This window comes from Bos indicus, chromosome 13 (assembly GCF_029378745.1).
Source record: "Bos indicus isolate NIAB-ARS_2022 breed Sahiwal x Tharparkar chromosome 13, NIAB-ARS_B.indTharparkar_mat_pri_1.0, whole genome shotgun sequence".
Taxonomy (NCBI): Eukaryota; Metazoa; Chordata; class Mammalia; order Artiodactyla; family Bovidae; genus Bos; species Bos indicus.
In genome coordinates this window covers 39710938-39738201 of record NC_091772.1, presented here as the reverse complement: position 1 = coordinate 39738201, position 27264 = coordinate 39710938, and the positions used below count along the sequence as shown (strand labels likewise).

General features: G+C 43.1%; 1 protein-coding gene across 5 annotated transcripts in view; it reads right to left on the bottom strand.

Annotated features, from left to right (window-relative positions):
• Nucleotides 1–27264, bottom strand: part of CFAP61 (cilia and flagella associated protein 61) — a 247992-nt gene that overhangs the window by 178730 nt on the left and 41998 nt on the right. For all 5 annotated transcript variants that reach the window (XM_070802104.1, XM_070802105.1, XM_070802106.1 and 2 more), the window contains exons 8-9: nt 21706–21865; nt 202–293 (exon numbers count right to left, since the gene is read on the bottom strand). In XM_070802104.1, the coding sequence (XP_070658205.1) occupies nt 202–293; nt 21706–21865 (252 nt within the window). The remainder of the gene's footprint in view (nt 1–201; nt 294–21705; nt 21866–27264) is intronic.

Here is a 27264-nt window from a genome sequence, read left to right as displayed (position 1 = left end):
TTCCACCCTGAGCTGAACTCTTGAAGGTGTTGCAATATTCTGATGTCCTACGAACATACAGCCGAATCGCCCCTGCCCTGGTCCCCAGCTCTGAGTGCCAGGGAGGCCTTTCCCCGCTCAGGAGTCACTCCAGCACCAGGAGCATGCCTGACCTGACGGTGCAGCAGCCCCAGGCCCGGCTGGGCGGATCATCTCCTTTACCTGGATGCTCTCCCTGGTCTCCAGTGACACAGCTTCCTGCGGCTCCTTGACTATTTTCTGGGATTCCTCGCTGCTGTTCTCGAGCTGGGAGTCTTTGGGAGAAAAAGTGACACAAGGACAGAAAAGATATGATCGACGTCCACAGAGCACAGGACACTGGTGGCAGCGTGGTCGTGTGTTTCTAAACTGCAGCATATCTGAAGGATCCAATCACTGGGGGCAGCACTGCGAGGAGGTGGGGAGGAACAGGTCTGTGCAGCCCACCTGGACTCTGAGTTCTCTGTGCCACGTTCACACGATGGGATCCAGTGGTAACCAGCCCTGCAGGAGCTTCGGGGATAAACTGAGGCCAGGGTGGGCCTGGTGGGCTGCCAGTGACTAAGCTCTGAGACTCTTTCATGGGAGCCCCTTTGAGGTTTGTAAGCAACTGGTTATCACCCTCTTGGATGGCAGGCTTTCAAGTGATTTTAAGATGGAATGGGGAATTAGACCGCAGTCGGCTGTGTCTGTGCCCTCAGGACACAAATGAGCCCAGGGCTGCTTTCTCTCTACGTGGAAATACTGTGAACAGGCATCTGAAAGCAGCCATGAAACTCACATTTATACTTTCTAAGCAAGAACCAGAGCTGAGCTTACATTATCACTTTAATATGTTGTGGAAAGTCAATAATCAGGGTGGTGTTCATATATGCAGTGTTCACCAAAAAATAGAGCAGAAAAGAAGTTTTCCCATGTGTCTAAAAAGCTATTCCCCTCCTTTCCTTCCTCTTCCTTCTGCTCTTTCCTTTATTCCTGTCTCTCTTCCTGTCTTTCTCTCCCCAACCCCAGCCCTTCACCCCCTGCATCTCTCCTCTTCCACCATCTCTCCCCCTTTCCCCGCTCCCCACCCCATCCTCTCTTGCTCCCTCTGTGTCTGCTCCACGGAGGCACTCAGCCCTAACCCCTGCTCGCAGCCTCTGGGCCTCAGCTCCTTCCAGCCTGGGGGCTGCCCCTCCCAAGAACTGTCCACACAGACACAGGAGGGACCTTAGGCCTGCAGGAGGCCCCAGACACTGGGCTGCCGGTGTGCCCTGCTGCCCCATCTTCCCGTTTCTAAGCATCACAGCAGACGGGATGGGGCCAGAGGCTGCGACCCTCTCTGTGCCCCCCTCTCACACTGCATCTGGTTCCTCCAGCAGCAGCCAGCGTCAACGGGTCCTGCAGATTACCTCTAGACCCCGCATACGCACTGGCTCACACCCTACACACTGCTTCGGGCAAAGACGCAGACGAATGAAATAGAATGAAATTCTAAGTAAGAGAAAAGTCAGATGCCCAGAGAGGTGGAAGGGGAGAGATGAAGAGGTACATGATGTTGAAGTTACCAAGAGAGAATGTCACCCCAGCAGAGTGAGAAGCTCTTCTACGTGGAGAGCAAGTGACAGGAGAGAGGACAAGGGACTCAGAATCCCTGCTGTGAAGAAAGATGCTTTGGGGACAATGAACCCTAGCGTGTCCCTAGCACCTGGAAACACCCTGCTCCTTGCAGAACTTTCCAGTCATCTGTACAGCATTTCCAGTGTTCTCAGGCTGGCAAGAATAGAGGGCTATTTAGGTGAATTTAGCTTGTTGGGGTGATACAACTTGTGTGCAGTAGAGTCCACATGAATCTCTATATGTATCGATTCCCATGTAACAATCACTTAAATGAATACTAAGATTTCCAGAGCCCAGAGATTTCCCTCACCTGCTGCCCAGCCAATACACCCCTTAAAAGTAGCGGCTGGAGCTACCCACTCCAGTATTCTTGCCTAGAGAATTCCATGGACTATACGGTCCATGGGGTTGCAAAGAATCAGACATGACTGAGCAACTTTCACTTTCACACACACACACACACACACACACACACACACACACACACATACATATATATTGTTTGTTGTTGTTTAGTCACTTGGTTGTGTCTGACTCTTTGCAACCTGATGGACTGTAGCCCACCAAGCTCCCCTGTCATGGGATTCTCCAGGCAAAAATACTGGAGTGGGCTGCCATTCCCTTCTCCAGGGTATCTTCCCCACCCACAAATCGAACCTGGATCTCCTGCATTGCGGGAGGACTCTTTACTACCTGAGCCACCAAGGAAGCCCATTTTAATTAGGACAAAATTACTAAAAAGCCAGAAATTTCAGGGACTGGATTAGATCTGCAGTCAACAATTAATCCTGGAGCTCTCACTGTCTGACAGGCTAATGCTCACAAGACAATTGCCAATGACAACGACTAATTGTCTGGGCTCAAGTGTCATGGGTGCTGCCGCTTTTTCCGAAGCAGCTGCCGTGCTCGTCCCCAGAGGTGGCTGCATTTTAGAACTGGGCGAGGTGAGGCCACGTCTCTCCTTCCCGTGTCTCTGGGGTTTTGTGGGGTTTAATTAGTTAATGTGCTTAATGTGCCCTGAGATCCTCAGACGTGAGGTGCTGTCCCGGGGAAAGTCAGGCAGTGGTTTTATATGACACGCAGCTAGAAACACAACTGAGGCTGCAAATTTAATTGTTATTCTATTTGCTTACATCACCTAAGTAGCTTGGAAGTCACGAACCAGGGCTTTATTCTAGGGGGAGGGAAGGTACCGTTTGCTGGCACTTTCTCTCTGAGTGGGACTGAGAAGGGGCTATCTGAAGAGGGCTTACCATGATATGAATAAAACATCACATTATCATCCCGAGGGACAGTACCCACTATTGCATTCCTAACTTTGTATTCTTTTTCTTAAAGAGACTTCCCAAACTGTATAAACCCGAGGTCCCACCAGACCTGGTTCTGCCCTGCTCTTTAACTAACAGGAAAAATACGTGAAAGTAACTCCATTGTGTCCGACTCTTTGCGACCCCATGGATTATACAGTCCATAGAATTCTCCAGGCCAGAATACTAGAGTGGGTAGCCTTTCCCTTCTCCAGGGTATCTTCCCAACCCAGGGATTGAACCCAGGCCTCCTGCACTGCAGGTGGAGTCTTTACCAGCTGAGCCCCAAGGGAAGCCCAAGAATACTGGAGTGGATAGCCTATCACTTCTCCAGTGGATCTTCCTGACTCAGGAATCGAATTGGGGTCTCCTGAATTGTAGGTGGATTCTTTACCAACTGAGCTATCAGGGAAGTCCTTTATTTAACAGGAAAAATACATAGGGAAAGTTAAATAATACATTTTGAAGGCTTTGGGAAAAAGTAACAGTATACAATTTGGTGGTTTTTAACTTAAAAAAAAATAATAATCAAAAATCCTACAAGATTTTTCTCTTTGTGAAATGAAATAAAGTGATTCTAAAAGAGTAATGGAAGAGAGTTAGTCAACAAAATTTTAAGGAATAAGAAAAAAGAGTTGAAATTTTCTAACGAATATTAAGACATATTATAAAGCCATAGTTATTAAAACAGCAGGTTATTGGGTGCAGGAACAGAACAGAACGGAATCCAAAAAAGAGCCTAAACGTTCATACACAGTAAAGGTAGCATTGGTGGGGAAGAATAAACAATACAATAAACAGTGCTAATCAAATGGGAAAAGAATTAATTTGGGTCCCTATTTCATATAATACACAAAGATCGTTCACAGATACATTAACAGCTTAAAGTTTTTTGTAATACTTTTAAATTATGAGAAGAAAATATAAGAGAATCTCTCTATTATTTTAGGGATGGACAAATCTTTCCTTTTAAATGTAGAAGTCAGAAGTCATAAAAGAAAAATATTGACATACTTGACCCCATCACAATTTAAAAGTTTTATCAAAAGAACCCTAAAGTGTTTCTTAAATAAGTAGATACACAGAGTAAATATTTGCAACACACATAATACACCAAGAACTGAAGTCTAGGGGAAGAGAAAAAACCAATAGGCAAAGAAAATGAATGGACAGGAGATGCAAATGACCAATAAACACATAAAACGTGTCCAACCTCAATAACAGTCAGAGAAATGAAGTTTAAACAATGATATCTCCTTTCACAGCTATCATACTGGCAAAAGTTAAACGTGCCAACAAATCCTGGAGAACTAGGAGAGGCTCGGGAGGAAGGCCACTGTTGTGGCCATGCTTGGTATATTTCCAAGCCGGCGAGAGCAATTCTGGGAACACAGCCTGTAAAAACGCTCGCAAGGGGCCCAAGACGACGTGTGCGAGAATACTTACTGCAGCATGGTTTGCAATATGAAATAGTGGAAACAATTTGCGTCCATCTGAGGACAAGTGTGGCACATTTCATAGAGTGAAATCCTATTCAAAAGATAAAAGGAGCGTCCCAGACCTAAGCTTATCGACATTATTAGATCTCAAAGAGCTGAGTGAAGAAGCAAATTTCAGAACTTCGCAAACCCAAAAGGTGCCATTTATGTAAAAAAAACACTGCCACGAAATGGTAGAATTTTTTCCGATGAACACAAGGACTTCATATGAAAGTATAAAAAGAAGTCTGGATGGATGCCTACTAACGTTATAACAATGGCCATTTCTGGGAATTGAGAGGGAGAACCAGGCTGGGACATTGATCCAAGGGAATTCAACTCTAACTGCATTATCCTAACTTTTTAAAGGAGGAGAGTTTCATGCATTAACTCAATTAAGATCTTCCCAAAAATGTCTAATTATAAGGGTAATTTCATTTCAGAATATTACAAAACGGTTATTTTGTTTAGTATTTTAATATTATGGCTGATTTCAGAAAAGACTGACAAATGAATTTAAGCCCTCACCTTTAAGAAGAGGAAAACTTAAAGGTTCAAGTTAAAACATTCATTCAACTGAAGTTGAGTGGAGAACGAAGAGTTGCAGTCACATGAGGTACCCAGCAGTACGCAAAATCCAGACAGAGGTAGTCCTCACTCTAAGAGGCTCACAAGTGATCAGGTAGGTGGGTGTGCGTGCACACACTCATAACCCCCCCACATACACTCCCAACTACCTTGCAGTATGCAAGTTGCTAAAGCAGAGGTATGAACAAAGCATATTGTTCACTTATTTATTCATTCATTCATTTAAAATTTTATATTTTATACCTACCACCTGGTGCACATTAACAAACTAGGCGTTGAAGATTCAGCAGCGAATGAGACTAACTTGCCCTTCCAAATAAAGTCAGTAAGAGAAGAAGAAATACTAAGATGTGCTAGATGGTGTGTAGAAAACAAGGGCCTGGGAGCTGCTTCAGTTTGAGCAATGTCCTATTGTGTACGTAAAGTGAAAGAGAAAGTGTTAGTGTCTCAGCTGTGTCCGACTTTTTGTGACCCCATGGACTGGTAGTCCACCACGCTCCTCTATCCGTGGGATTCTCCAGGCAAGAATACTGGAGTGGGTTGCAATTCCCTTCTCTGGGGGATCTTCCCAATCCAGGAATCGAACCCAGGTCTCCTGCATTGCAGGTGGACTCTTTACTATCTGAGCCATCAGGGAAGCCCATTGGACGTGTAAACTGAGATCTAAAGGATAATAAGCAGCCTCAAGACAGTAAGAAGATGGAGACGAGCAGACAATGCGTTCGCGGACTGCTGAAGAATGAGGGTGTCCTTACTTCCTGACCTGTTTCCTTCCTTGCTTTGCTTCCAGCCCTTTGGTCTTCTTTATAATTGTGTTAGTTTCCTGTGGCTACTGTGACAAATGTCCACTCACATGGTGGCTTAAAACAACAGAAATGTATTCTTCCAGAGTTCTGGAAGCCAGAAATCCAAAATCAGTATCTCTGGGCAGAAGTCAAGGTGTTAGCAGGGCCAGGCTCCCTCTTTCAGGATAAATCTCATCTCCAGATCCTTCATCACATTGAGGAAGACCTTTTGCCAAAATGAAGGTAGCATTTACTCATTCCAGGGGTTAGGGTGAGAACGTCCTTTGGGAGGTCACCTTTCCATCCAACCTCAGAAGCACCTGTTGCTGCCTGGATGCTCTGTATCCACTCAAGGGCTTTCCAGGAAGGTCAGACTGAACTTGTCCAAATCAGAATTCACAGCGTCTCCAGCAAATGATTCATTCACGCTTTTTATTTCTATCTGGCAAGATGGTTCCACCATCCACCTGGATTCTGAACACACCCTTGAGGCTTCCCTCTTCCACAACCCTCCTTCCCCATATGCAGTAAAATATCAGGTTCCATTAATTCTCCAAAATATCTCCCAAGTTCATTTGCAGTCAACGGCTCTGGTTCAGCCCTTCTCATCTCTTTGCTGCACACTCTAGTGGCCCCTGGGGAACGCTTCCTGATAACTAGAAGTTGATGGTGTGTCCCTTTCTAGTTCAACATTCCCAGGCTGCTCATCAGATATGCCATGATTAAGAAGAATCTAGATTCTTTGCTTCACCTCCCTCTGTCTCCTGTCCTACTTCCTCCGTCCTGCTGCCCCCTCCCTTCCTGCTCCAACAGCACTGAGCAGGTGCTCTTCCCCTCACATGCCCTGGTCTCTAACACCTCCTTGTTTTTGCCCATACACAATGTCTTTCCTCCATCGAAAATCTTTCTGCTTCTTCATCTACAAAGCTCCAATTTGTTTTTGAAGTTCTGATTCAAAAGCTTTCTTTCTATGAAGTCCTATATTGATGTTCCCAAGATGACTTAGGTGTAATTCTGCTGGGATCTCAACACAATTTTCTCTCCTTCAAAACAATTCTCTGGTTGTAAATTCATTTGTCTTGCATGTTTATCCTACCATTAGGCCATGTGGGGCTCACCACATACTGGATCCGGCTCCCAAAGACTAGTATATGGGATATACTCCGTATTGGCTGAGTGACTGGCAGGAAGCTGAGGATAGAGTCCATACAAAGGAAAACACTCGGCAAACCACATGAGAGCAGGACAAAGAGCTTTTCCATATTTTTCAAGGACACTCTTCCTTTCTGGACTGCAGGGCAGCCTCCAAGCCATATAGCATGATGAACTTGAGCTCACTGTCTTGATATGAGACTATAGGTTTTAGCCTCACACAGGCTAAATTGGAGTTTGTGTCTCTGGAGGACAGGAGAAAGAAGGTCATGACAAAAATCACCAGCCTTATCTTCTTCTGTGAGCATGGGCTGTAGTCATGATGCTCATTTTTCATCCTTACTCTGTTCAGGCCCTTTGTCATGTAGTGTCCTCCACTCTGATTCTGAGCTCAGCCTGGGATCTGCTTTGGATAAGTGACATGTGTTAGTGCAATGCCCAGACCTCAAGAGGCTTTGTGTGTTTCCACTTGATCTCTGGTGCCTCTGCCATTACCATGATAACATGTCCTATCCAGCCTGCGAGAGGCACACGGAGTGGACCCAAGGCCAGCCTAGATCTGCCAACAGGCAACCAACCCCAAGACAGGTGGGAAGACCCAGCCACAGTCAGTAGAGCTGTGTAGCTGACCCCAGCTGTGTGAGTGTAGGACACTGCTGTGCTTCTGTAGTTGTTTGTTAGGAGCATTCTTGTGGTAATGGCCTATTGATAACAGTCATAAAACATAATACAGAGAATCAACTCAATCTTGAACCTGGTTCTTTGAAAAATAAAATTGACACTGGTGAGATTAAGAAAGGAAAAGACATACAAGAAAAATACCAGGAATAAAACATAGAAACATGGGGAACATCTATAAAGTACGACAGTAGATATAAACGCATAAGAAAATAAAGTGAACTAAATACTAAAACTAAAAGACAGCAGCTGTTACACTAGATAAAAACAACAACCAAATTTATGCTGTTTACAAAAGACACACCTAACATGTAAGAAAACAGGAAGAATGAAGATAAAATAATGCAAAGAGATATGGCATGCCTATATGAGCTAAAGAAAGCAAGCGTGGCCACATTAAAATCAGAAAAAGTAGACTTTAAGGCAAAAACCTTTCACCAGAGATAAAGAAGGACACTTCATAACTGATGTTTTTAAGTTCAAGGAAGACATGACTTAAAAATCATGTACCTAATAGCATAGACTCAAAATACACAGTGAAACAATGATCAGATCAGATCAGTCACTCAGTCGTGGCTGACTCTTTGAGACCTCATGAATCGCAGCAGGCCAGGCCTCCCTATACATCACCAACTCCCAGAGTTTACTGAGACTCACGTCCATCGAGTCAGTGATGCCATCCAGCCATCTCATCCTCTGTCGTCCCCTTCTCCTCCTGCCCCCAATCCCTCCCAGCATCAGAGTGTTTTCCAATGAGTCAACTCTTCGCATGAGGTGGCCAAAGTACTGGAGTTTCAACTTTAGCATCATTCCTTCCAAAGAAATCCCAGGGCTGATCTCCTTCAGAATGGACTGGTTGGATCTCCTTGCAGTCCAAGGGACTCTCAAGAGTCTTCTCCAACACCACAGTTCAAAAGCATCAATTCTTCGGCACTCAGCCTTCTTCACAGTCCAACTCTCACATCCATACATGACCACAGGAAAAACCATAGCCTTGACTAGACAAACCTTTGTTGGCAAAGTAATGTCTCTGCTTTTGAATATGCTGTCTAGGTTGGTCATAACTTTCCTTCCAAGGAGTAAGCGTCTTTTAATTTCATGGCTACAGTCACCATCGGCAGTGATTTTGGAGCCCAGAAAAATAAAGTCTGACACTGTTTCCCCTGTTTCCCCATCTATTTCCCATGAAGTGGTGGGACCGGATGCCATGATCTTCGTTTTCTGAATGTTAAGCTTTAAGCCAACTTTTTCACTCTCTACTTTCACCTTCATCAAGAGGCTTTTGAGTTCCTCTTCACTTTCTGCCATAAGGGTGGTGTCATCTGCATATCTGAGGTTATTTTTTTTTTTTGAGGTTATTGATATTTCTCCCGGCAATCTTGATTCCTGTTTCTGTTTCTTCCAGTCCAGCATTTCTCATTATGTACTCTGCATATAAGTTAAATAAACAGGGTGACAATATACAGCCTTGACGAACTCCTTTTCCTATTTGGAACCAGTCTGTTGTTCCATGTCCAGTTCTAACTGTTGCTTCCTGACCTGCATACAAATTTCTCAGGAGGCAGATCAGGTGGTCTGGTATTCTCATCTCTTTCAGAATTTTCCACAGTTTATTGTGATCCACACAGTCAAAGGCTTTGGCATAGTCAGTAAAGCAGAAATAGATGTTTTTCTGGAACTCTCTTGCTTTTTCGATGATCCAGCAGATGTTGGCAATTTGATCTCTGGTTCCTCTGCCTTTTCTAAAACCAGCTTGAACATCAGGAAGTTCATGGTTCACATATTGCTGAAGCCTGGCTTGGAGAATTTTGAACATTACTTTACTAGCGTGTGAGATGAGTGCAATTGTGCGGTAGTTTGAGCATTCTTTGGCATTGCCTTTCTTTGGGATTGGAATGAAAACTGACCTTTTCCAGTCCTGTGGCCACTGCTGAGTTTTCCAAATTTGCTGGTATATTGACTGCAGCACTTTGACAGCATCATCTTTCAAGATTTGGAATAGCTCAACTGGAATTCCATCACCTCCACTAGCTTTGTTCGTAGTGATGCTTTCTAAGGCCCACTTGACTTCACATTCCAGGATGTCTGGCTCTAGGTCAGTTATCACACCATCATGATTATCTGGGTCATGAAGATCTTTTTTGTACAGTTTTTCTGTGTATTCTTGCCATCTCTTCTTAATATCTTCTGCTTCTGTTAGGTCCATACCATTTCTGTCCTTTATCGAGCTCATCTTTGCATGAAATGTTCCTTTGGTATCTCTGATTTTCTTGAAGAGATCCCTAGTCTTTCCCATTCTGTTGTTTTCCTCTATTTCTTTGCATTGATCGCTGAAGGAGGCTTTTTTATCTCTTCTTGCTATTCTTTGAAACAATGATAGATAGATAGGAGTAAAAACCTATATATCTACAATCAAAGCAGAAGATTTTAACAGGCCTCACATGAATTGATCAAACAATTGATGAGGTCAAATGGATAAAATATTTGACATTATTATCAAACATAATCCTAAATATAGAGAACCCTGTACCTAACAACTACAGATTATACACTTTTTTCATGGACTCAAGGAATATTTACCAAAATTGACCATAAGCTCAACAAAATTTAAAGGATTAAAATCACACAGGGGAGGTTCTCTGACTAATAAATAACTTTCTAGGGCCAAGATGGAGCTGCTCCTGCCTGCTGGGGGGCAGGTCAGAAAACTGAAACTTGGGTAACTTTCATGTTCCTATAAATGCTACACTCAACCAGAAATGTAGTCGATCCTGTCAGCCAATCCTCAAATGCCAACTCAACCCTGGGCCTTCTTACCGCAAACCAGGGTGACTGTGAGACCTGGCCAACCAGATATTTTCTCTTTTTCTCTTCCTTATTCTTTATCCTATAAAAGCCCCATGCCTTTCTGTCACTTTGCAGTTCTCTGAAAACAGACCACCCACTTCATGAAGTATTAAAGTTTATTTATATCACCTAAATTGTCTTCTTTAATCATTTTGTGTGCGTGTTAGTCGCTCAGTCGTGTCCAACTCTTTGCCACCCCATGGGTTGTAGCCTGCCAGGCTCCTCTGTTCATGGAATTCTCCAGGCAAGAATACTGGGGTGGGTTGCCATTCCCTTCTCCAGGGGATTTTCCAGTATATGTGTGTGTTTGTGTGTGTGTGTGTGTGTGTGTGTATACACACTGGAGCTATATATATCTATATATGTATATATACCAGCAATTGTACTCTAATCATTTTTAAACCTTCATATACTAAACAATGTTTTTCTAGAAAAATCTAATTTCCTAAAGTTGATTTGAAAGAAACAGAAAATCTGAATATGTTAATAACCTTGAGGGGAAAAAGAACATTGTCAGTCATGCACCTGGAGTCAGAAGCAGGCTTCCAAGGAGACTGTCCCTGGTCTTCCACCGGGCGAGCCCATGTGTTCCTGAAAGTCTGAAAATGCCCAGAGCCAGAGCCACGTGCAGTGAAGAACAGGCTTGCAACCTGCAGCAAAATAACTGGCTTCGTGTTGGGCTTAGAATGAATACATCTTCCTTTGCTTGCTTCCATGAGCAAAGACTGTGATTTTTAGCAACTGCCTCCTTAGCTGCTTGCTCGCTCGGATTAAATTTGCTCTGTGATATTTTAAGAGTTGTCGAAAGCCCTGTGTAAACAGACACGGAACTCTTGGTGACCCCCGTGCAATGGGTGCAGCCCACCGCCAGCCAATTCAATCAAGGGAGAATTCAGAGTATTCATCGTAAGCAATTGATTTTCAAGAGAAAAGTCAGCAGGATCAAACAGCCTGTTGGGATGAAAACCTTCTGAATCACCCCTATCACCGTGTTTTCTAGCAACTACCTCCTGACTCCATATAGCGTAATGGCCAAATTACTATAATTATCCCGCAACACAAGTGCCATATCAACATTATTTTAAACATGGATTTTTTGCATAATCTTTCATTATTATCATTCAGCCTCCCATTTGGAAATGGAAAACAACAACAAACTGTGATCTACCCCCAAAAGAAGAAAGGTCACCGGAGAGAACAAATAAAAGGGCTATTTACATGTGAATGTGGTAAGAGAGATGTGTTTTACAGTCAAACACACTCTTGAAATTCATTAAATGCCTTCTCCCCTGCTTCATAAATATGGGCAAAAGACATGTTGCCTACTGAGAAAATAATCCCAGTACATAATGATCATAACGAATATAAATAAAACCGCTTTTCTTTCAAAGACCTCAAGGCCCTATGTACAAATACATTTGTATTTCAACCACTGAGAAACGGATCTGACTGGTGAATGCAGCGGAGTCATCACTTAGCTAGTGGCTCCCAGAGCTGATTAGGGGGGTAGGACCCTTCCTCCCAGCCATCCAGCTCCCTGAAGAATTGGGGAGACTTCAGAGGATGCCCTCATTTGTCGCTGCTGTTTTTAAAGGCATCCAAAAGGGCTTAGAAACCAGCAGCTGAATGAAGACAGATAAGTAATCAAAAGACTTTCTGGGGCAATGACTGTAACAATACTGGTTTCCAGGCATGACTGCCTCCTTCCTGGTATGTTACCAGCCCAAGCCTGGAAAACCCATGCAAGCATTTATAGTGTTAATGAAGTTAAAATCTGTATTCTAAGGCAAGTCAAGGAAAATCTAAACATAAACATTTTTCTATGTCCCTTGTTATCCTCTCTCTCCTCTTCTGTGTTATACATGGACCAAACTCCTCATTAGTAGAAACACCTGGTCAACTATATAGAGCAACATTCTCTCAGTATCCACAGAACAACTCCTTATGGTACATATACACAATGGAGTATTACTCAGCCATTAAAAAGAATACAGTTCTAATGAGGTGGATGAAACTGGAGCCTATTATACAGAGTGAAGTAAGCCAGAAAGAAAAACACCAATATAGTATACTAACACATATATATGGAATTTAGAAAGATGGTAACAATAACCCTGTATACGAGACAGCAAAAGAGACACTGATGTATAGAATAGTATTTTGGACTCTGTGGGAGAGGGAGAGGGTGGGATGATTTGGGAGAATGGCATTGAAATATGTATAATATCATATATGAAATGAGTTGCCAGTCCAGGTTCAATGCATGATACTGGATGCTTGGGGCTGGTGCAATGGGACGACCCAGAGGGATGGTGTGGAGAGGGAGGAGGGAGGAGGGTTCAGGATGGGGAACACATGTGTACCTGTGGCAGATTCATTTCGATATATGGCAAAACCAATACAATATTGTAAAGTTAAAAAATTAAAAAAATAAAAACAAAAAACAAACAAAAAATATTTCTGGGATTCCCTTGTGGCCCACTGGTTAGGACTCCACACTTCCAATGTGGGGGGCTCACATTCAATCCTTGGTTGAGGAACTAAGATCCTTCAAGGCATGCGATACTACCAGAAAAATAAAGATAATATTCATTCTTGATCTGGTAAGGGTTTATGATGAGTCACCACTTTGTACTATGATACTGAATGGTTTGCCTTGGAAACAGAGATCATTCCATCATTTTTGAGATTGCATCCAAGTACTGCATTTTGGACTCTTTTGTTGACTATGATGGCTACTCCATTTCTTCTAAGGGATTACTGCCCACAGTAGTAGATATTGGTCATCTGAGTTAAATTCACCCATTCCAGTCCATTTTAATTTGCCGATTCCTAAAATGTCGATGTTCACTCTTGCCATCTCCTGTTTGGCCACTTCTAATTTGCCTTGATTCGTGACCTAACATTCCAGGTTCCTATGCCATACTGCTCTTTACAGCATCAGACTTTACTTCCATCACCAGTCATATCCACAACTCAGTGTTGTTTTTGCTGGAAAGGGTCAGTTTTTATTCAGATCCGAAAGAAAGGCAAAGCCAAAGAATGCTCAAACTACCGTACAATTGTACTCATCTCACACACTAGCAAAGGAATGCTCAAAATTCTCCAAGCCAGGCTTCAATAGGCTTCAACAGGCTTCAAATGAACCATGAACTTCCAGATGTTCAAGGTGGATTTCAAAAAGGCAGTGGAAACAGAGATCAAATTGTCAACATCCGCTGGATCATTGAAAAAGCAAGAGAGTTTCAGAAAAACATCTACTTCTGCTTTATTGACTATGCCAAAGCTTTTGACTGTGTGGATCACAACAAACTGTGGAAAATTATTCAAGAAATGGGGATACCAGACCACCAGACTGGACTCCTGAGAAATCTGTATGTAGGTCAAGAAGCAACAGTTAGAACGGGACATGGAACAACAAGACTGGTTCCAAATAGGGAAAGGAGTACATCAAGGCTGTGTATTGTCACCCTGTTTATTTAACTTATATGCAGAGTACATCATAAGAAATGCTGGACTGGATGAAGCACAAGCTGGAATCAAGATTGCTGGGAGAAATATCAATAACTTCAGATATGCAGATAACACCACCCTTATGGCAGAAAGCAAAGAAGAACTAAAAAGCCTCTTGATGAAAGTGAAAGAGGAGAGTGAAAAAGTTGGCTTAAAGCTCAACATTCAGAAAACTAAGATCATGGCATCTGGTCCCATCACTTCATGGTAAGTAGATGGGGAAACAGTGGAAACTGTGAGAGACTTTATTTTGGGGGGCTCCAAAATCACTGCAGATGGTGACTGCAGCCATGAAATTAAAAGATGCTTGCTCCTTGGAAGAAAAGTTATAATCAATCTAGACAGCTTATTAAAAAGCAGAGACCTTACTTTGCCAACAAAGGTCTGTCTAGTCAAAGGTATGGTTTTTCCAGTAGTCATGTATGGATGTGAGAGTTGGACTATAAAGAAAGTTGAGCGCCAAAGAATTGATGCTTTTGAACTGTGGTGTTGGAGAAGACTCTTGAGAGTCCCTAGGATTGCAAGGAGATCCAACCAGTCCATCCTAAAGGAAATCAGTCCTGAATATTCATTGGAAGGACTGATGCTGAAGCTGAAACTCCAATACTTTGGCCACCTGATACGAAGAACTGACTTATCTGAAAAGACCCTGATGCTGGGAAAGACTGAAGGCGGGGGGAGAAGGGGACGACAGAGGATGAGGTGGTTGGATGGCATCATCGACTTGATGGACATGAGTTTGAGTAAATTCTGGGAGTTGGTGATGGACAGGGAGGCCTGGCATGCTGCAGTCCACGGGGTCGCAGAGTTGGACACGACTGAGCAACTGAACTGAACTGAACCACTTTGTACTTAATCTGGATTGTGAAAACTATCTACATCATTGACCGTACAGCCCTCTGCCTCAAAAACCTATGCAACTGTGCTTTGACCTCTAACGGGTACAACCATTTTCGGAGCTGTCTGAGAGGTTGTTCCTGGGTTAAAAACCTCAATCAGGCTCGAATAAAATTTCCCATTTCTTTCTTAGATTGACCAATTAATTTTTCATCAACACTGTCACTGTGGAGATAATCATGTCAGCCTGGGCATAAGCCTGGAAGTATTTATTTGTTTTGTCAACTTCTTTAACACATCATTAGAACTCACATAGTTCTGGAAAACTAGATCTGGCAAGAGTGGCTAAAGTTTCAGAAGAATACAATTTTCTTACCTCTGTATACCAAAAAGACATTTGTTGTTTTTTTAAAAAAAAAAAAGATGAAATTCAAGTTGTGACAAATACGAGTCAGTATATTAGACTTTGAGCATCAGGCAGAGGGGACATTACTGCCATGTCTTGCAGCCTTGGCAACAGGGCTCCAGAGAACCACTGACACAGGATCCTAGGTGTCACTGAATGTTGAGTCATGTTCCCATAAACTTCATGCTTTAAGTCCTAACCCCTTAATACCTCAGAATGTGACCATCTGGAGAAAGGGCCTTTAGTTTATTTTTCAGATTTTTTAATGTCAACCACTTAAAAAGTCCTTATTGAATGTGTCACAATATTGCATCTGTTTTATGTTTTGGTTTTTTGGCCACAAGGCATGTGGGGTCTTAGCTCCCCATCCAGGAAGGAACCTGCACCCCCTGCATTGGAAAACAAAGTCTTAACCACTAGACCACCAGGGAAGTCCCAAGAAAGGGCCTTGAAAGAGACAGAGTAATATGAGGTCAGATGGGTGGGCCCTTGAGCCACTGTGTGTCCTCATAAGAAAAGGGGATTAGGACACAGACAGGAACAGAAGGGAGAACCACATGAAGACACAAGGAAAAGACGGTCATCCACAAGCCAAAGAGGGAGGCCTCAGAAGAAACCACCCTGCCGACACCTTGACCTCAGACTTCTCATCTCCAGAACTGTGAGAAAATGATTTTCTGTTGTTTAAGCCCCGTGTTCTGTGGGACCCTTCTATGACAGCCCAAACAAATCCATACAGAGCCCAAGAGGGTCACTACTTCAGCAGTTGTAGACCATCCTAGCTGGTATTAATAAATACATGGTCTGAGATGCAATATCCAAATATCTTGGTGGAAATATTGCTAGGCTCTGTAGATGAGTGCTCCATCCACATTTGGAATCCACGCTAAAAGAAGAATAAAGTATAAAACAGAAAGCAACACAGACATATAAAATAGAACCTTAGGAAGAGAGGCTAGACGACCTGGACTACTTGATTAAATAAGACTTGATTTAGCTGCTGTTTCTTAACCCTCCATATTCCTTCTCCCTGCAGAGGAGAGACTGAGAGTAAGAAGCAAATGTAAGTGCAATAAAAGAATTTAAATAAGACATAAAGGAACATTTCCTGACAATGAGCGATTTTCTTTCATTTAAAAGGCAACATTGCTATGTGGAGATGTTGTGAAAATTATATTTTGAAGGGCCTTTTAAATGTAGAGTAAGCAGTACTTTTCCTGGGTGGGCTGGTTATAAGAGGCTGCGTTGGTTATTCTAAGGGACACCCACGATTCTGTTGTGTGAAATTGTATCTCTCCCGGCCAAGGGCACATCAAGGTCCTTGGAGCCTATGTGTGCTAGCCCCTGGGCATGTATTGAGATTCACTTCGCAGGACTCTTTCAAAACCAAGACGCTCACTCCCCAGGTCACACCAGCCTGCATGACAAACAAAAGTTTCGTCTTTCGCTTGTTTTTATTTTAACTGGTAAATGTGTTGATGCCAGGGCAGCTGTGGAAATGCAGGCTGTGCCCTATTTTGCCTTATGCATCATCAAGAAAATTGCCAGCTCACTTCTGGTTCCAAAGTCTTCATTGTAATGATGCAGGGAACAAAAGACACAGCTTGATTTGCAATCGCTGGGCCAGGCCAGCGGTGGAGCCAACTGGAAAAAATACATATTGTTTTGAGCCATTTCATTGTCACTGAAGGAAAATATTCATAAACTGCCAGCATATGGAGGGAGCATCCTGATGCTTGTTCCCTCAGCTTTCAGGCTCCTGGCATTTGAGGGATCTTGGGTCTCATTCAGTATAACCTCCCATACAAGTAGAAAGCCCTTTCCTGAGACTTATGACTATTCATGAATTTTTCCAATGTCTGGGGAACTTGGCCACTTCTAAACGAGGTACTCCACTTAATAAAAAATAAACTTTTACTAGATTTTCCTTAAACTGGGACAAAATCTGCATCCTCAGACTTTGTTCCCATTGGTCCTAATTTAGTCTCAAGGTTTAGTAGCTATAAACTCAAATTTACAAGTGTGTGTAATAATTTATAAATGAAGAACCTGTGGCTAAAAGAATGGGATCATACACAAATTATCCAAGTCAAATGCAAAGTGAATGTGCATGGTTACACTTTTCAGATCCAAAGGAAACTTCGGACACAGCTGAAATGATGAGATGGCAGCTGATCACAATATTTACAGTAGCTAAAGAATGAGGAACTTGATAACTAAATTCCATATAGGTTAAATGGATTCTGTATTCAGAAATACAGTTAATCATGTAACTTTGATATTGTTAAATCATTAGAAATAATCAGCATCATATTAGAAAGATTTAAATATTTTAAGATCTTTACCTAAAGAAGCTAGCAAACTGCATTTTTGTTTCTTTGCTTAATTAATCATTTGGTTGGAAAAATAAAGAATGGGGACCACTGTACAAGCTCTGGAATGTTGAGTCATGATGTTGTCACTCTGCTTGGAGGGGTGAAAGTTTGCATGAAATTGTGAGTTTCACAGCTGGTGGGAACAGACCCTACCTTGATCAAGGACCTGAGAACAAGTAGTTTATTTGGGAGGTGATTCAGGAAGCATGGTAGGGAGGTTAGGAAGAGAGAAGGGAAAGGAAGGCAGCTAATGAAACATATGTCATCACGCGGATCACTAGCTGTAACTTCATCTCCTGGAGGAGTTCTGAAAAACAACGCAAAACTCAAGTCTCAAAGCTATCCCACCGAGGGGTGAGGGAGCTGCGGTATTTATATCTCAACTCCTTTCAGCTGTAGTAAGTAAATGTTTTCACAGCTGGTGGGGAAAGACTAGGCCAGCAGTGTGTTGGGGTGGGTTCTCTCAGAAGCAGACCCTGAGTCAAGGATTCGAGCACAATTGTCTACCTGGGAGCTGATGGAGAAGATACCAGCAGGGGAGCAGGGACAAGGAACAGGGAAGCTGGGGCACTTTCCTAGCGGTCCAGTGGTTAAGAACACACCTTCCAGTGCAGGGTACTCAGGTTCAATCCCTGGTCAAGGTACGAAGATCCCACATGCTATAGGGCAACTAAGCAATGAAAGATTCCACGTGCTACAACTAAGACCCTGACATAGCCAAATAAATAAATCAATATTTTTTAAAGAAGAAATGGAGAATCAGAGGCTGCTCCTGGGGTCTCAGTGTCCTGGTACTTCCTGCCCACCTCTGGCACAGGACAGATTGGCTGTGCACAGTCCTGGCAAATCCCACAGACACAAGAGGTGAAGAGTCCAGAAGATGGGAGTTGTCCAAAGCACAAACACACACACACACACGCAGACACACACACACACGTCACTGAGAGCTCCTAAAAGTGGTAACTCATTCAATAATTCATTGAAGTGAAAACAATTGATCATGTATTTGTATAGTAGACACACCACTGGAGTTTTTGATCACAGCCACCCTAGACAAAAAGTCAAGTGGAAGGATAAGCTGGGTGCTGGGTCAGTCCCTGCTGAGCTGTAACACCTTTTGTGAATTTGGGCAGCAGGGGTCACCTTTCCCAGGCAGTGCTAGTGGTGAAGAACCCACCTGCCAAGGCAGGAGACCCAGGAGATGTGGTTTCAATCTCTGAGTTAGAAAGATTCCCCTGGAGGAGGGCGTGGCAACCCACTCCAGTATTCTTGCCTGGAGAATCCTATGGACAGAGGAGCCTGGCAGGCTGCAGTCCCTGGGGTCGCAAAGAGCCAGACATGACTGAAGCAACATAGCACACACACAGGCACCTTTCTTAGCTCTCGTACATCAAATCATGAGGATAAAATGAGACAATATATATGAAAATCCTTTGAAAGGTAAAAAGCATAAACAGAATTGAAAGCATAAGGCACAATGGTGTGTGCCCACTGAAACAAGAATTTTGGCTCGTATTTTAGGGAAATTATATTTCCTTTAACTTGAGACTTTCGTTAGATAAAAAAGGACAGGATCATAACACATTTCCAGTTTTCTCTGGAGCCTCATTCTTTGTCGCTGTTGATGTGAAGGGGAAAGCAAAACGTGCCAATGACTCTTTTCTGGAATATAATGGGCTGTAGATTCGTGAATCCATCCCTGAGTTATTTGGAAGTCTACAATAGTGTTTCCCGGTAACGAAACTTCATAATCACCATTTTATTAGTGGAGCTGGATTTTCAAAAATAAATAAGACACAAAAAATGACAAGAGAAATTTTCCTATTTCCTTTAGCTACCATCCTGTCCTAGATCAACTAATTTTAGGTAAAAATATTAAAAGTGGGAGACAGAATAGTAAGACTTCTTCCAGTTTCCATATCTCTGGGGCTTTTGCTAAACAGACACACTTTGGCTAAACAGATTATGTGTTTTTAAGTCCAGGATTTGATCTAAATTTTGAATTGTGTTCCTGCCCATGAAGTTTCTAAGATAGGAACATCCCAGTCATTCTATGTAATTCAGAGCTACTCAGAAACACCCTGAAAGGGAACCATATCTTTTCAACATTTTTCTAAAGATTTATTTTTATGTGGACCATTTTAAAAGTCTTTATTGAATATTTTACAGTACTGCTTTCGTATGTTATAGTTTTTTGGCTGAGAGGTATGTGGGATCTTAGTTCCCTGATCAGAGATCAAACCCATACCCCCTGCTCCGGGAGGTGAAGTCTTAACCACTGGACTACCAGGGAAGTCCCTCAACTTGTTTTTAATAACGACAACAATCAAGGGGAGAGGAAAAACAACCTTAATTTTTTCAGAACTTACTCCATACTTGGCAAAAAGCTAAGGTCGTCATGTAGATTCTAACATTTAACCATCCCAACAACTTTCTGGTTTTGATACTATTTTTATCTCCATTTTAGGCATGAGAAAACTAAGCCATAAAACCTATTGACTTCTGCCTTCAAGAAGAATTTATACATTCGAAAGTGACAATGATAACATATTATTCAAGACTGTCTCATGCTGAAGGTTCCTTCAGAACACTCCTGTATGTCTTAGCTGAGAAGCAAGGGCAAGCCAGCCTTCACCATGAAACAATAAAGACCTCAAAGCTCTTATTAATACAGAAGGGATATCCCTCTCCAGCTACAGCTCCAAAAGGTCTTTGCGACCTGTGTGAACGTTCCGACCAGCTCCATGCGCTTGGTTTCCTGTCCAGCCAATAAGATCTGCCAAACCAACACCTGCTGTTGTTTAGATTAACAAGTCCTCTGCTTGTCAGTCTTGCTTCCAACATGCTCCTCTTCCTACTTTTGAGCAATCTTTTTTTTGACATCTAGAAGCATTTATTTTATGCAAAAAACTTAAATATGAATATATGTACGCAGAAAGTGCACACATTACCTACGCTGAACAATGCCAAGTAACAGTATATTGATGCAACAGCTGTCTTCAAAAATAAACATAAAAATGGAGCCCAGACTGGCAGACAAGAGCAAAATTGTGATATAGTCTTTCAGACACGAGAAAGCAGAGCAATTCAAGATGCCCTGATGTTAACCTGGGAAGACTCATGTAAGTGAAAGACCAACGACAAAGTGATGGATAATGACCGCTCAAAATGAGGATCCATGCTGATGGCGCACTAAGTTTGATGTAGATGCTGAATAAAGCCCTGGACCTGAGTGATCTCAGTCAGACCCCACGACGCCCCTTTGTGGGAGGTGTTACTACTCTTCCTATTTCACAAATGAGGAAACCTAGGTTTGGAGAACTAGATTTACACACCCTGCTGCATCTCCCTGATTTAAGAAACAAAACACTTAACCTCAAAGATGCTCATGGATGCAGGGAGACTTTGTTAAATTAAGATACCAAATTTGAGATGACCCAATTTCACTTGGTGAAAATCCTAATACAGACATGATTTTAAAATCAGTTCTAATATTGTAGATGGCTAAAAATAAGCAAGTTTAAAATGACTACTTGCAATAGACCTGTATTACATAATAAGTTGTCGATGACATAAACACAGAAGCGCTAATTGTTGGGGTTAAAACTTAAAGGCATATATACATATATCTGAATATATTTGTATAAATGAATCACTTTATACCTGAAACTAACATAACATTATAAATCAACTATACTTCAATTAAAAAAAAATAAAAAACTTAAGGACATACAGAATTTCTCTAGTTCTTGACTTAAAAGACTCACTTATCATATTCAGGTTCTGGGTTCTATGTGTGTGCACAAATAAAATCCTGAAACACTATCAATTATTTCACCACAACTTACCTCGACTCTAACAATGAACTTCTGAAGGTAGACATTCTGAATTCAGGAGACCTTTGGCAACAAGGCTGTGGTGTCTACCCAGGGCCGTGCCCCTTGACCCTCTGTGCTCACAGATACAAGCACAAGGTTGCGAGGCACCAGGAACCACCCCTGAAAGGGGACTGGGTACAGAGCTGCCCAGCAGCTGCCACCACCCAGCTCCAGCACAGAGTCAATAGCACAGCATAGCGCACAAAGCTCCATCCCCAGCGTGCTCCTACGACAGCCACTGTACCTGAACTTTCGTGGATGCTGAACTCCTGGGGTGGTTCTAGGATGTCGTCCTGATGCGGGATGCAGAGTCCATGGAAGGGTGCCAGGTCAAAGCACTTGTGCAGGAGCTCCAGGTTCACTTGTGAGCACACGCTCATGAACCCGACAGCCACACCTTCCACCTGAAATGTCCAAGACATCTCATGACCATCCAACCTCAGGTGAATGGGCACCATGAAAGCCCCTGCCCGTGGGCACCTGGAGCTGTATGAGGGAGGGAGCACCCTATGGTCAGGCGCAGTGCACAGCACACATGACAGGCTCAAAAAATGATGTCACAGATGACCACCTTGGATGGACAACAAAATTATCATGAATGACAATCCTAGAGATGGGTCTGGAACTTAGGGAGGCTGTCATGGTGTTCTTGAGGGGAAATTTTGCCCAAACAATACCCCTGCCTGCCCTAAATCCTTTCATTTCCCTACTGCAAGCCCAACTCTCCTGTCTACTTTCCTCCCCTCCACCATGCAGTTCCAAGGAGGACCATTATTTCCAGTGGCCATCTGGTTGACCCCAATTTAGAACAAGTTAATAATTTGCTCCTCATCAGGTAGGTACTCTTCAATTTGTGTGTGTGTGTGTGTTGTGTGTGTGTGCATGTGCTCAATTGTGCCCAACTCTTTGTGACTCCATGGACTGTAGACTGCCAGATTCCTCTGTCCACAGGATTTCCCAGACAAGAATACTGGAGTGGGTCACCATTTCCTTCTCCAGGGGATCTTCCCAATGCTGGGATAGAACCTGTGTCTCTTGAGGCTTCTCCATTGGCAGGTAGATTCTTTACAACTAGTGCCACGTGGGAAGACTTATTTCTTTCATTTTCTTGAACATATATTTGACTAGATGGTCTCATGGGGAGGAGATGAGAGGAAGGAGGTTCAGTGGAAAGTTCTGAGGAAATAAACTCACTGCACCTGTTCACAGGTGAGTCTGATCTACAACATAACCACCTCCCAGCATCCTGTGCTGTGCTGTGTCGCTAAGTCGTGTCTGACTCTTTGCAACCCCACAGACTGTAGCCTGCCAGGCTCCTCTATCCATGGGGATTCTCCAGGCAAGAATACTGGAGTGGGTTGCTATGTCCTCCTCCAGGGGGGTCTTCCCAACCCAGGGATCAAACCCAGGTCTCCCACATTGCAGGCAGATTCTTTACCGTCTGAGCCACCAGAGAAGCCCTCTCAGCATCCCACCTGATTCTAAACCTCCTACAATGGCCCTCATCATTTTAGGCCTTTGATGAGGAATACATCAGTGGGAAGACGAGGGTGACAGTGAGATATAATAAAAAATATTTGGTCTTCATCCCTCATTCCTGGCTCAAAGTTCATAAAACACTTATAATCTCCTGAGAGTCTTTTATTGTTCATAATAAGCCCCTTTCAATGGTACGTGAGTTTATGCTAATAAGGCCACTTTCAGAGGATGGGAACTGGTTACCAGAGGAATCAGCCATGTGATTAGAGGGTTGGAGCTTTCAGCCATGTTCCCTCGGCCTCAGGGGCTTCCCTGGTGGCTCAGACAGTAAAGAATCGGCCTGAAATGTGAGAGGCATGGGTTCAATCCCTGGGTCAGGAAGATTCCCTGGAGGAGGAAATGGCATCCCACTCCAGTATTCTTGCCTGGAGAATCCCCATGGACAGAGCCTGGTGGGCTGCAGTTCATGGGGTTGCTAAGACTTGGACACAACTGAGCGACTAAGCACACAGCACCTCGACCTCTGAGAAGGGGAGAGGAGCTGGAGAGTGAGTGCAGCCACCACAGCCCAAGATTTAATCAACTGTTAATGGAAAACCAGAAAAACACCTAAACAATGGGGTTCCCAAGCCTCCCTGCTGGTGAACACACGAAATGCCAGGCAGTCGGGGGCCCAGAGAGGGCATGAAGCTCCCCCCGCCCTCCCTACCTCACCCAATGCGTCTGTTCCGTTTCCTGTTCCTGAGCTGTATCCTTTACAGTGAACCCATGATGGCAAGTAAAGAGTCGCCTGAGCTCTGTGACCCTTCCAGCAGGTTCTCAAACATGACCGAGGGGGTCATGGGAACCCGTGAGTTATCGCTGGTCAGTTAAAAGCACAGGGGACAATCTGGGGCTTGTGAATGGCACCTGATGTGGGCAATTTTGTGGGCCTGAGCTCTAAATCTGTGGGGTCTGCACTAAGGCTGAGCAGTATCAGAAAGTGAATTAGACTGCAGGACACCCAGCTGGTGACTAGAAGCTGGAGAGCTGGCTGGTGTGGGAAAGATGCAACACATTTGGGATCATAAGTGTTCTGAGTAGAGGAAACAACATATCTTTTCATGAGTGACTAGCTGATCTAGGCCTATTACTGGTACTGACATATTATAAATTAACGACAATTTTTAATTCTATCAAAGTTTAATGCCCTATTGACTGATGACTGTGATTGAAATTCTTTACTATGCTCCTTTAGTAATTCTGGATTTCACTCTTCTCTGCAAGGAAAGCATTTAAAATTTTAAAAGAGGCAAGAAGGAATACAGCATTCTTGGGTTAACTATTCTCACTCATGGTGATTATGTTACAATATGCACATACATCAAAATATTAGGTTGGACACCTTAAACTTATACAATGTTACATATCAATTCTAGCTCAATAAAATTGGAAAGAAGAAAAATAAACACATTTTGCATAAATAATTCCTTTGATCTTTATGTGGGTTCTAAGCAAATTCTGGTAACTGATTTGACTCTGACAGCTCTTATAAGAAAACAGCATTTACTGGGTGGGTTCTAGCCCTCCAGAGTTCAGATTTTATTTCTTGAGACAACCATTCAGCCAGAAGAGCTCAACAATTGTCAGAATTCCCAGATCCTAAGAATGCGACATCATCCCATAAATACCAAGTTGGATAAAATGGTTAATACTCCCTAGAGTGGAGCAAGAACCTACAACACTCTTTTAAACATCAGAGGGAAAAAAAGTTAGCTATTAAGCTATTCGTTCTCAAATGTATCTTCTGGCTTAAAACTGTTCATCCTCCAAGATGTGTTTGAAAAGTAAATACGAGATTCCCTGTAATTCTTCTAAATGCTAGGATACAAGAGGAATTTTTTTTAATGAATTTTTTTCCCATGCATATTCTTTTCTTTACAGGCGCCCCCCCACCAATTACTAGCTGCAAAAGGCTGGATTCACACAGCTGTTTTACAAATCCATCGACACTTCAATAAAAGTCCAAAATAAACATTTTAATTTTTTTCCCAAATAACAAGTGATTGTTTGTCTTGTTTGCACGCGTGAACAAAGGCTGCGTAGCCGCAGTTGCCTGGCTTCTCTGTGATTTTAGGCCTGAGACTCAGCAGACGCTGATTAACCAATCCATCTGCCATATGTGTGGGGAGAGATGGCCAGCCTCCCTCTCGGCAGGGAAAATTGGCATCCATCTTGGTTCACATGGAGATGTCCTTCTCATCTACAGCCACGCTGGCGCAGTGCAACTTCCATGGCCTGAAATACCTTTTGCTGGCTTCGCGGCGAGCTGCGTGTGCACGATAAGAATGTATTATTTATAAGACCGCTGTTAGTAATGAGCTATTACACTAATGGCTCGTCGTGTTTGGAATTTGATTTCAAATGGCATGGATCACACATTCTGATGAAAATGAGAAAAACATGTTGTGCCATTAGGAACAAAAGATTTCACGTTCTCCAATTCTGCAACCTGTTATATTCTCGTCATTCATGCTGCGGCTGTGACAATTCACAAAGTTAAGGATGATGGACCCAACACAGCGAGGATATATTGTGGACGTGCCTGCTTTTTTCCTTTGGGTTCCTTTGTGATTACCGTTCTGACGTGAAAAACACTGCTCTTAAATATGAATTTGTGGGAGTATTCAAATGCATCTTTGTGTGAGTATGTGTTTTCCAGAAAAAAAAAAAAAAAGTTGATTTGATGGATGTTTTCTTTTTTACTTGTACAGTGAAAAGGTAATGATTGCAGGCTCCTGTCTGTCTTCCAGGTAACAAGTACTTTCCACTCCAAGGGTGGCTTTCATTATTTCACAGTGAGCAAAACTGAGTTTGCTGCTGTGCTTGTTTTTCCTATGAGGATCCATACGACAATGCATAAGGCTAAGATCATCATAACCACACATTTGGTAGCCAAGTCTTCATAAGCAGGTCCATCAATAGGCCCGTGTGCAACGTGTCATTCACACTTCCATCTAAAAAGCCCTGTATCACCCACCTTTCTGGGTGACCATACTCCACAGTGAGGTTGCCCTCATTGTAACAACTGTCAGCTCTGATCCTTCCTGCCTGATGCCAGAGGCACGGCTGGGCAGGCAGGCTCTGCCCACCCGCAGGTCAGTGGTGCCTCCTTGGACTGCTGCTGCCCATGCTGTGGATGCTGCCAAGGCAGACACTCTGTCCATCTGTCTCCAGGAGCTGCCCTTGGCCTCCAACCACCCTGCCCTGAAATCTCAGTTTGTGTAAACACCAGATGTCAAGGTAAGCCAGGATGAAGTTATAAAAAGGAACTTTGCTAACTCAGAACTCCTCCAAAGTGTCGATGAAGTCAAAGAAAGCACTCTCAGTTAAAACCCTTTACTCCACAGCTTGCACAGTGCAGATACAGTTCTCAGGCCTTCCACACATGTGGCCTGTGACTGCCGTGGATGGGTCTGGAAGGGGCAGGCTTGCTGGACTGTGCCCTGTTCTCTCTGCTCACCCAAAAGTGCAGTGTAACTCCTAAGCGGCAGTTACAAATATGCGGGAAAAGCTTATTCCTAACTGTTGCCAATTTCTGTGGTGTAAATACTCCTGTTGCAGCCTTTCGTGAGTTCCTGGTATGATGTCACTGAGAGGAAAACTGGGAAAAGATGCCCAGTAGCCATAATTACAGTAATTCTTCTGCACAGAGACTACAAATATAAGTGACTTCAAGAGGGCAGATAATAGTAAAATAATGACAAAGTTATGGTCTTTGAGCCCATCTTTGCATGGGCTCAATAAAAGACAGAAATGGTATGGACCTAACAGAAGTAGAAGATATTAAGAAGAGGTGGCAACAATACACAGAAGAACTGTACAAAAAAAGATCTTCACGACCCAGATGATCACAATGGTGTGATCACTCACCTAGAGCCAGACATCCTGGAATGTGAAGTCAAGTAGGCCTTAGGAAGCATCACTACAAACAAAGCTAATGGAGGTGATGGAATTCCAGTTGAGCTATTTCAAATCCTGAAAGATGATGCTGTGAAAGTGCTGCACCCAATATGTCAGCAAATTTGGAAAACTCAGCAGTGACCACAGGACTGGAAAAGGTCAGTTTTCATTCCAATCCCAAAGAAAGCCAATGCCAAAGAATGTTCAAACTACCGCACAATTGCACCCATCTCACACGCTAGTAAAGTAATGCTTAAAATTCTCCAACCCAGGCTTCAATAGAATGTGAACCATGAACTTCCAGATATTCAAGCTGGTTTTAGAAAAGGCAAAGGAACCAGAGATCAAATTGCCAACATCCGCTGGATCATCAAAAAAGCAT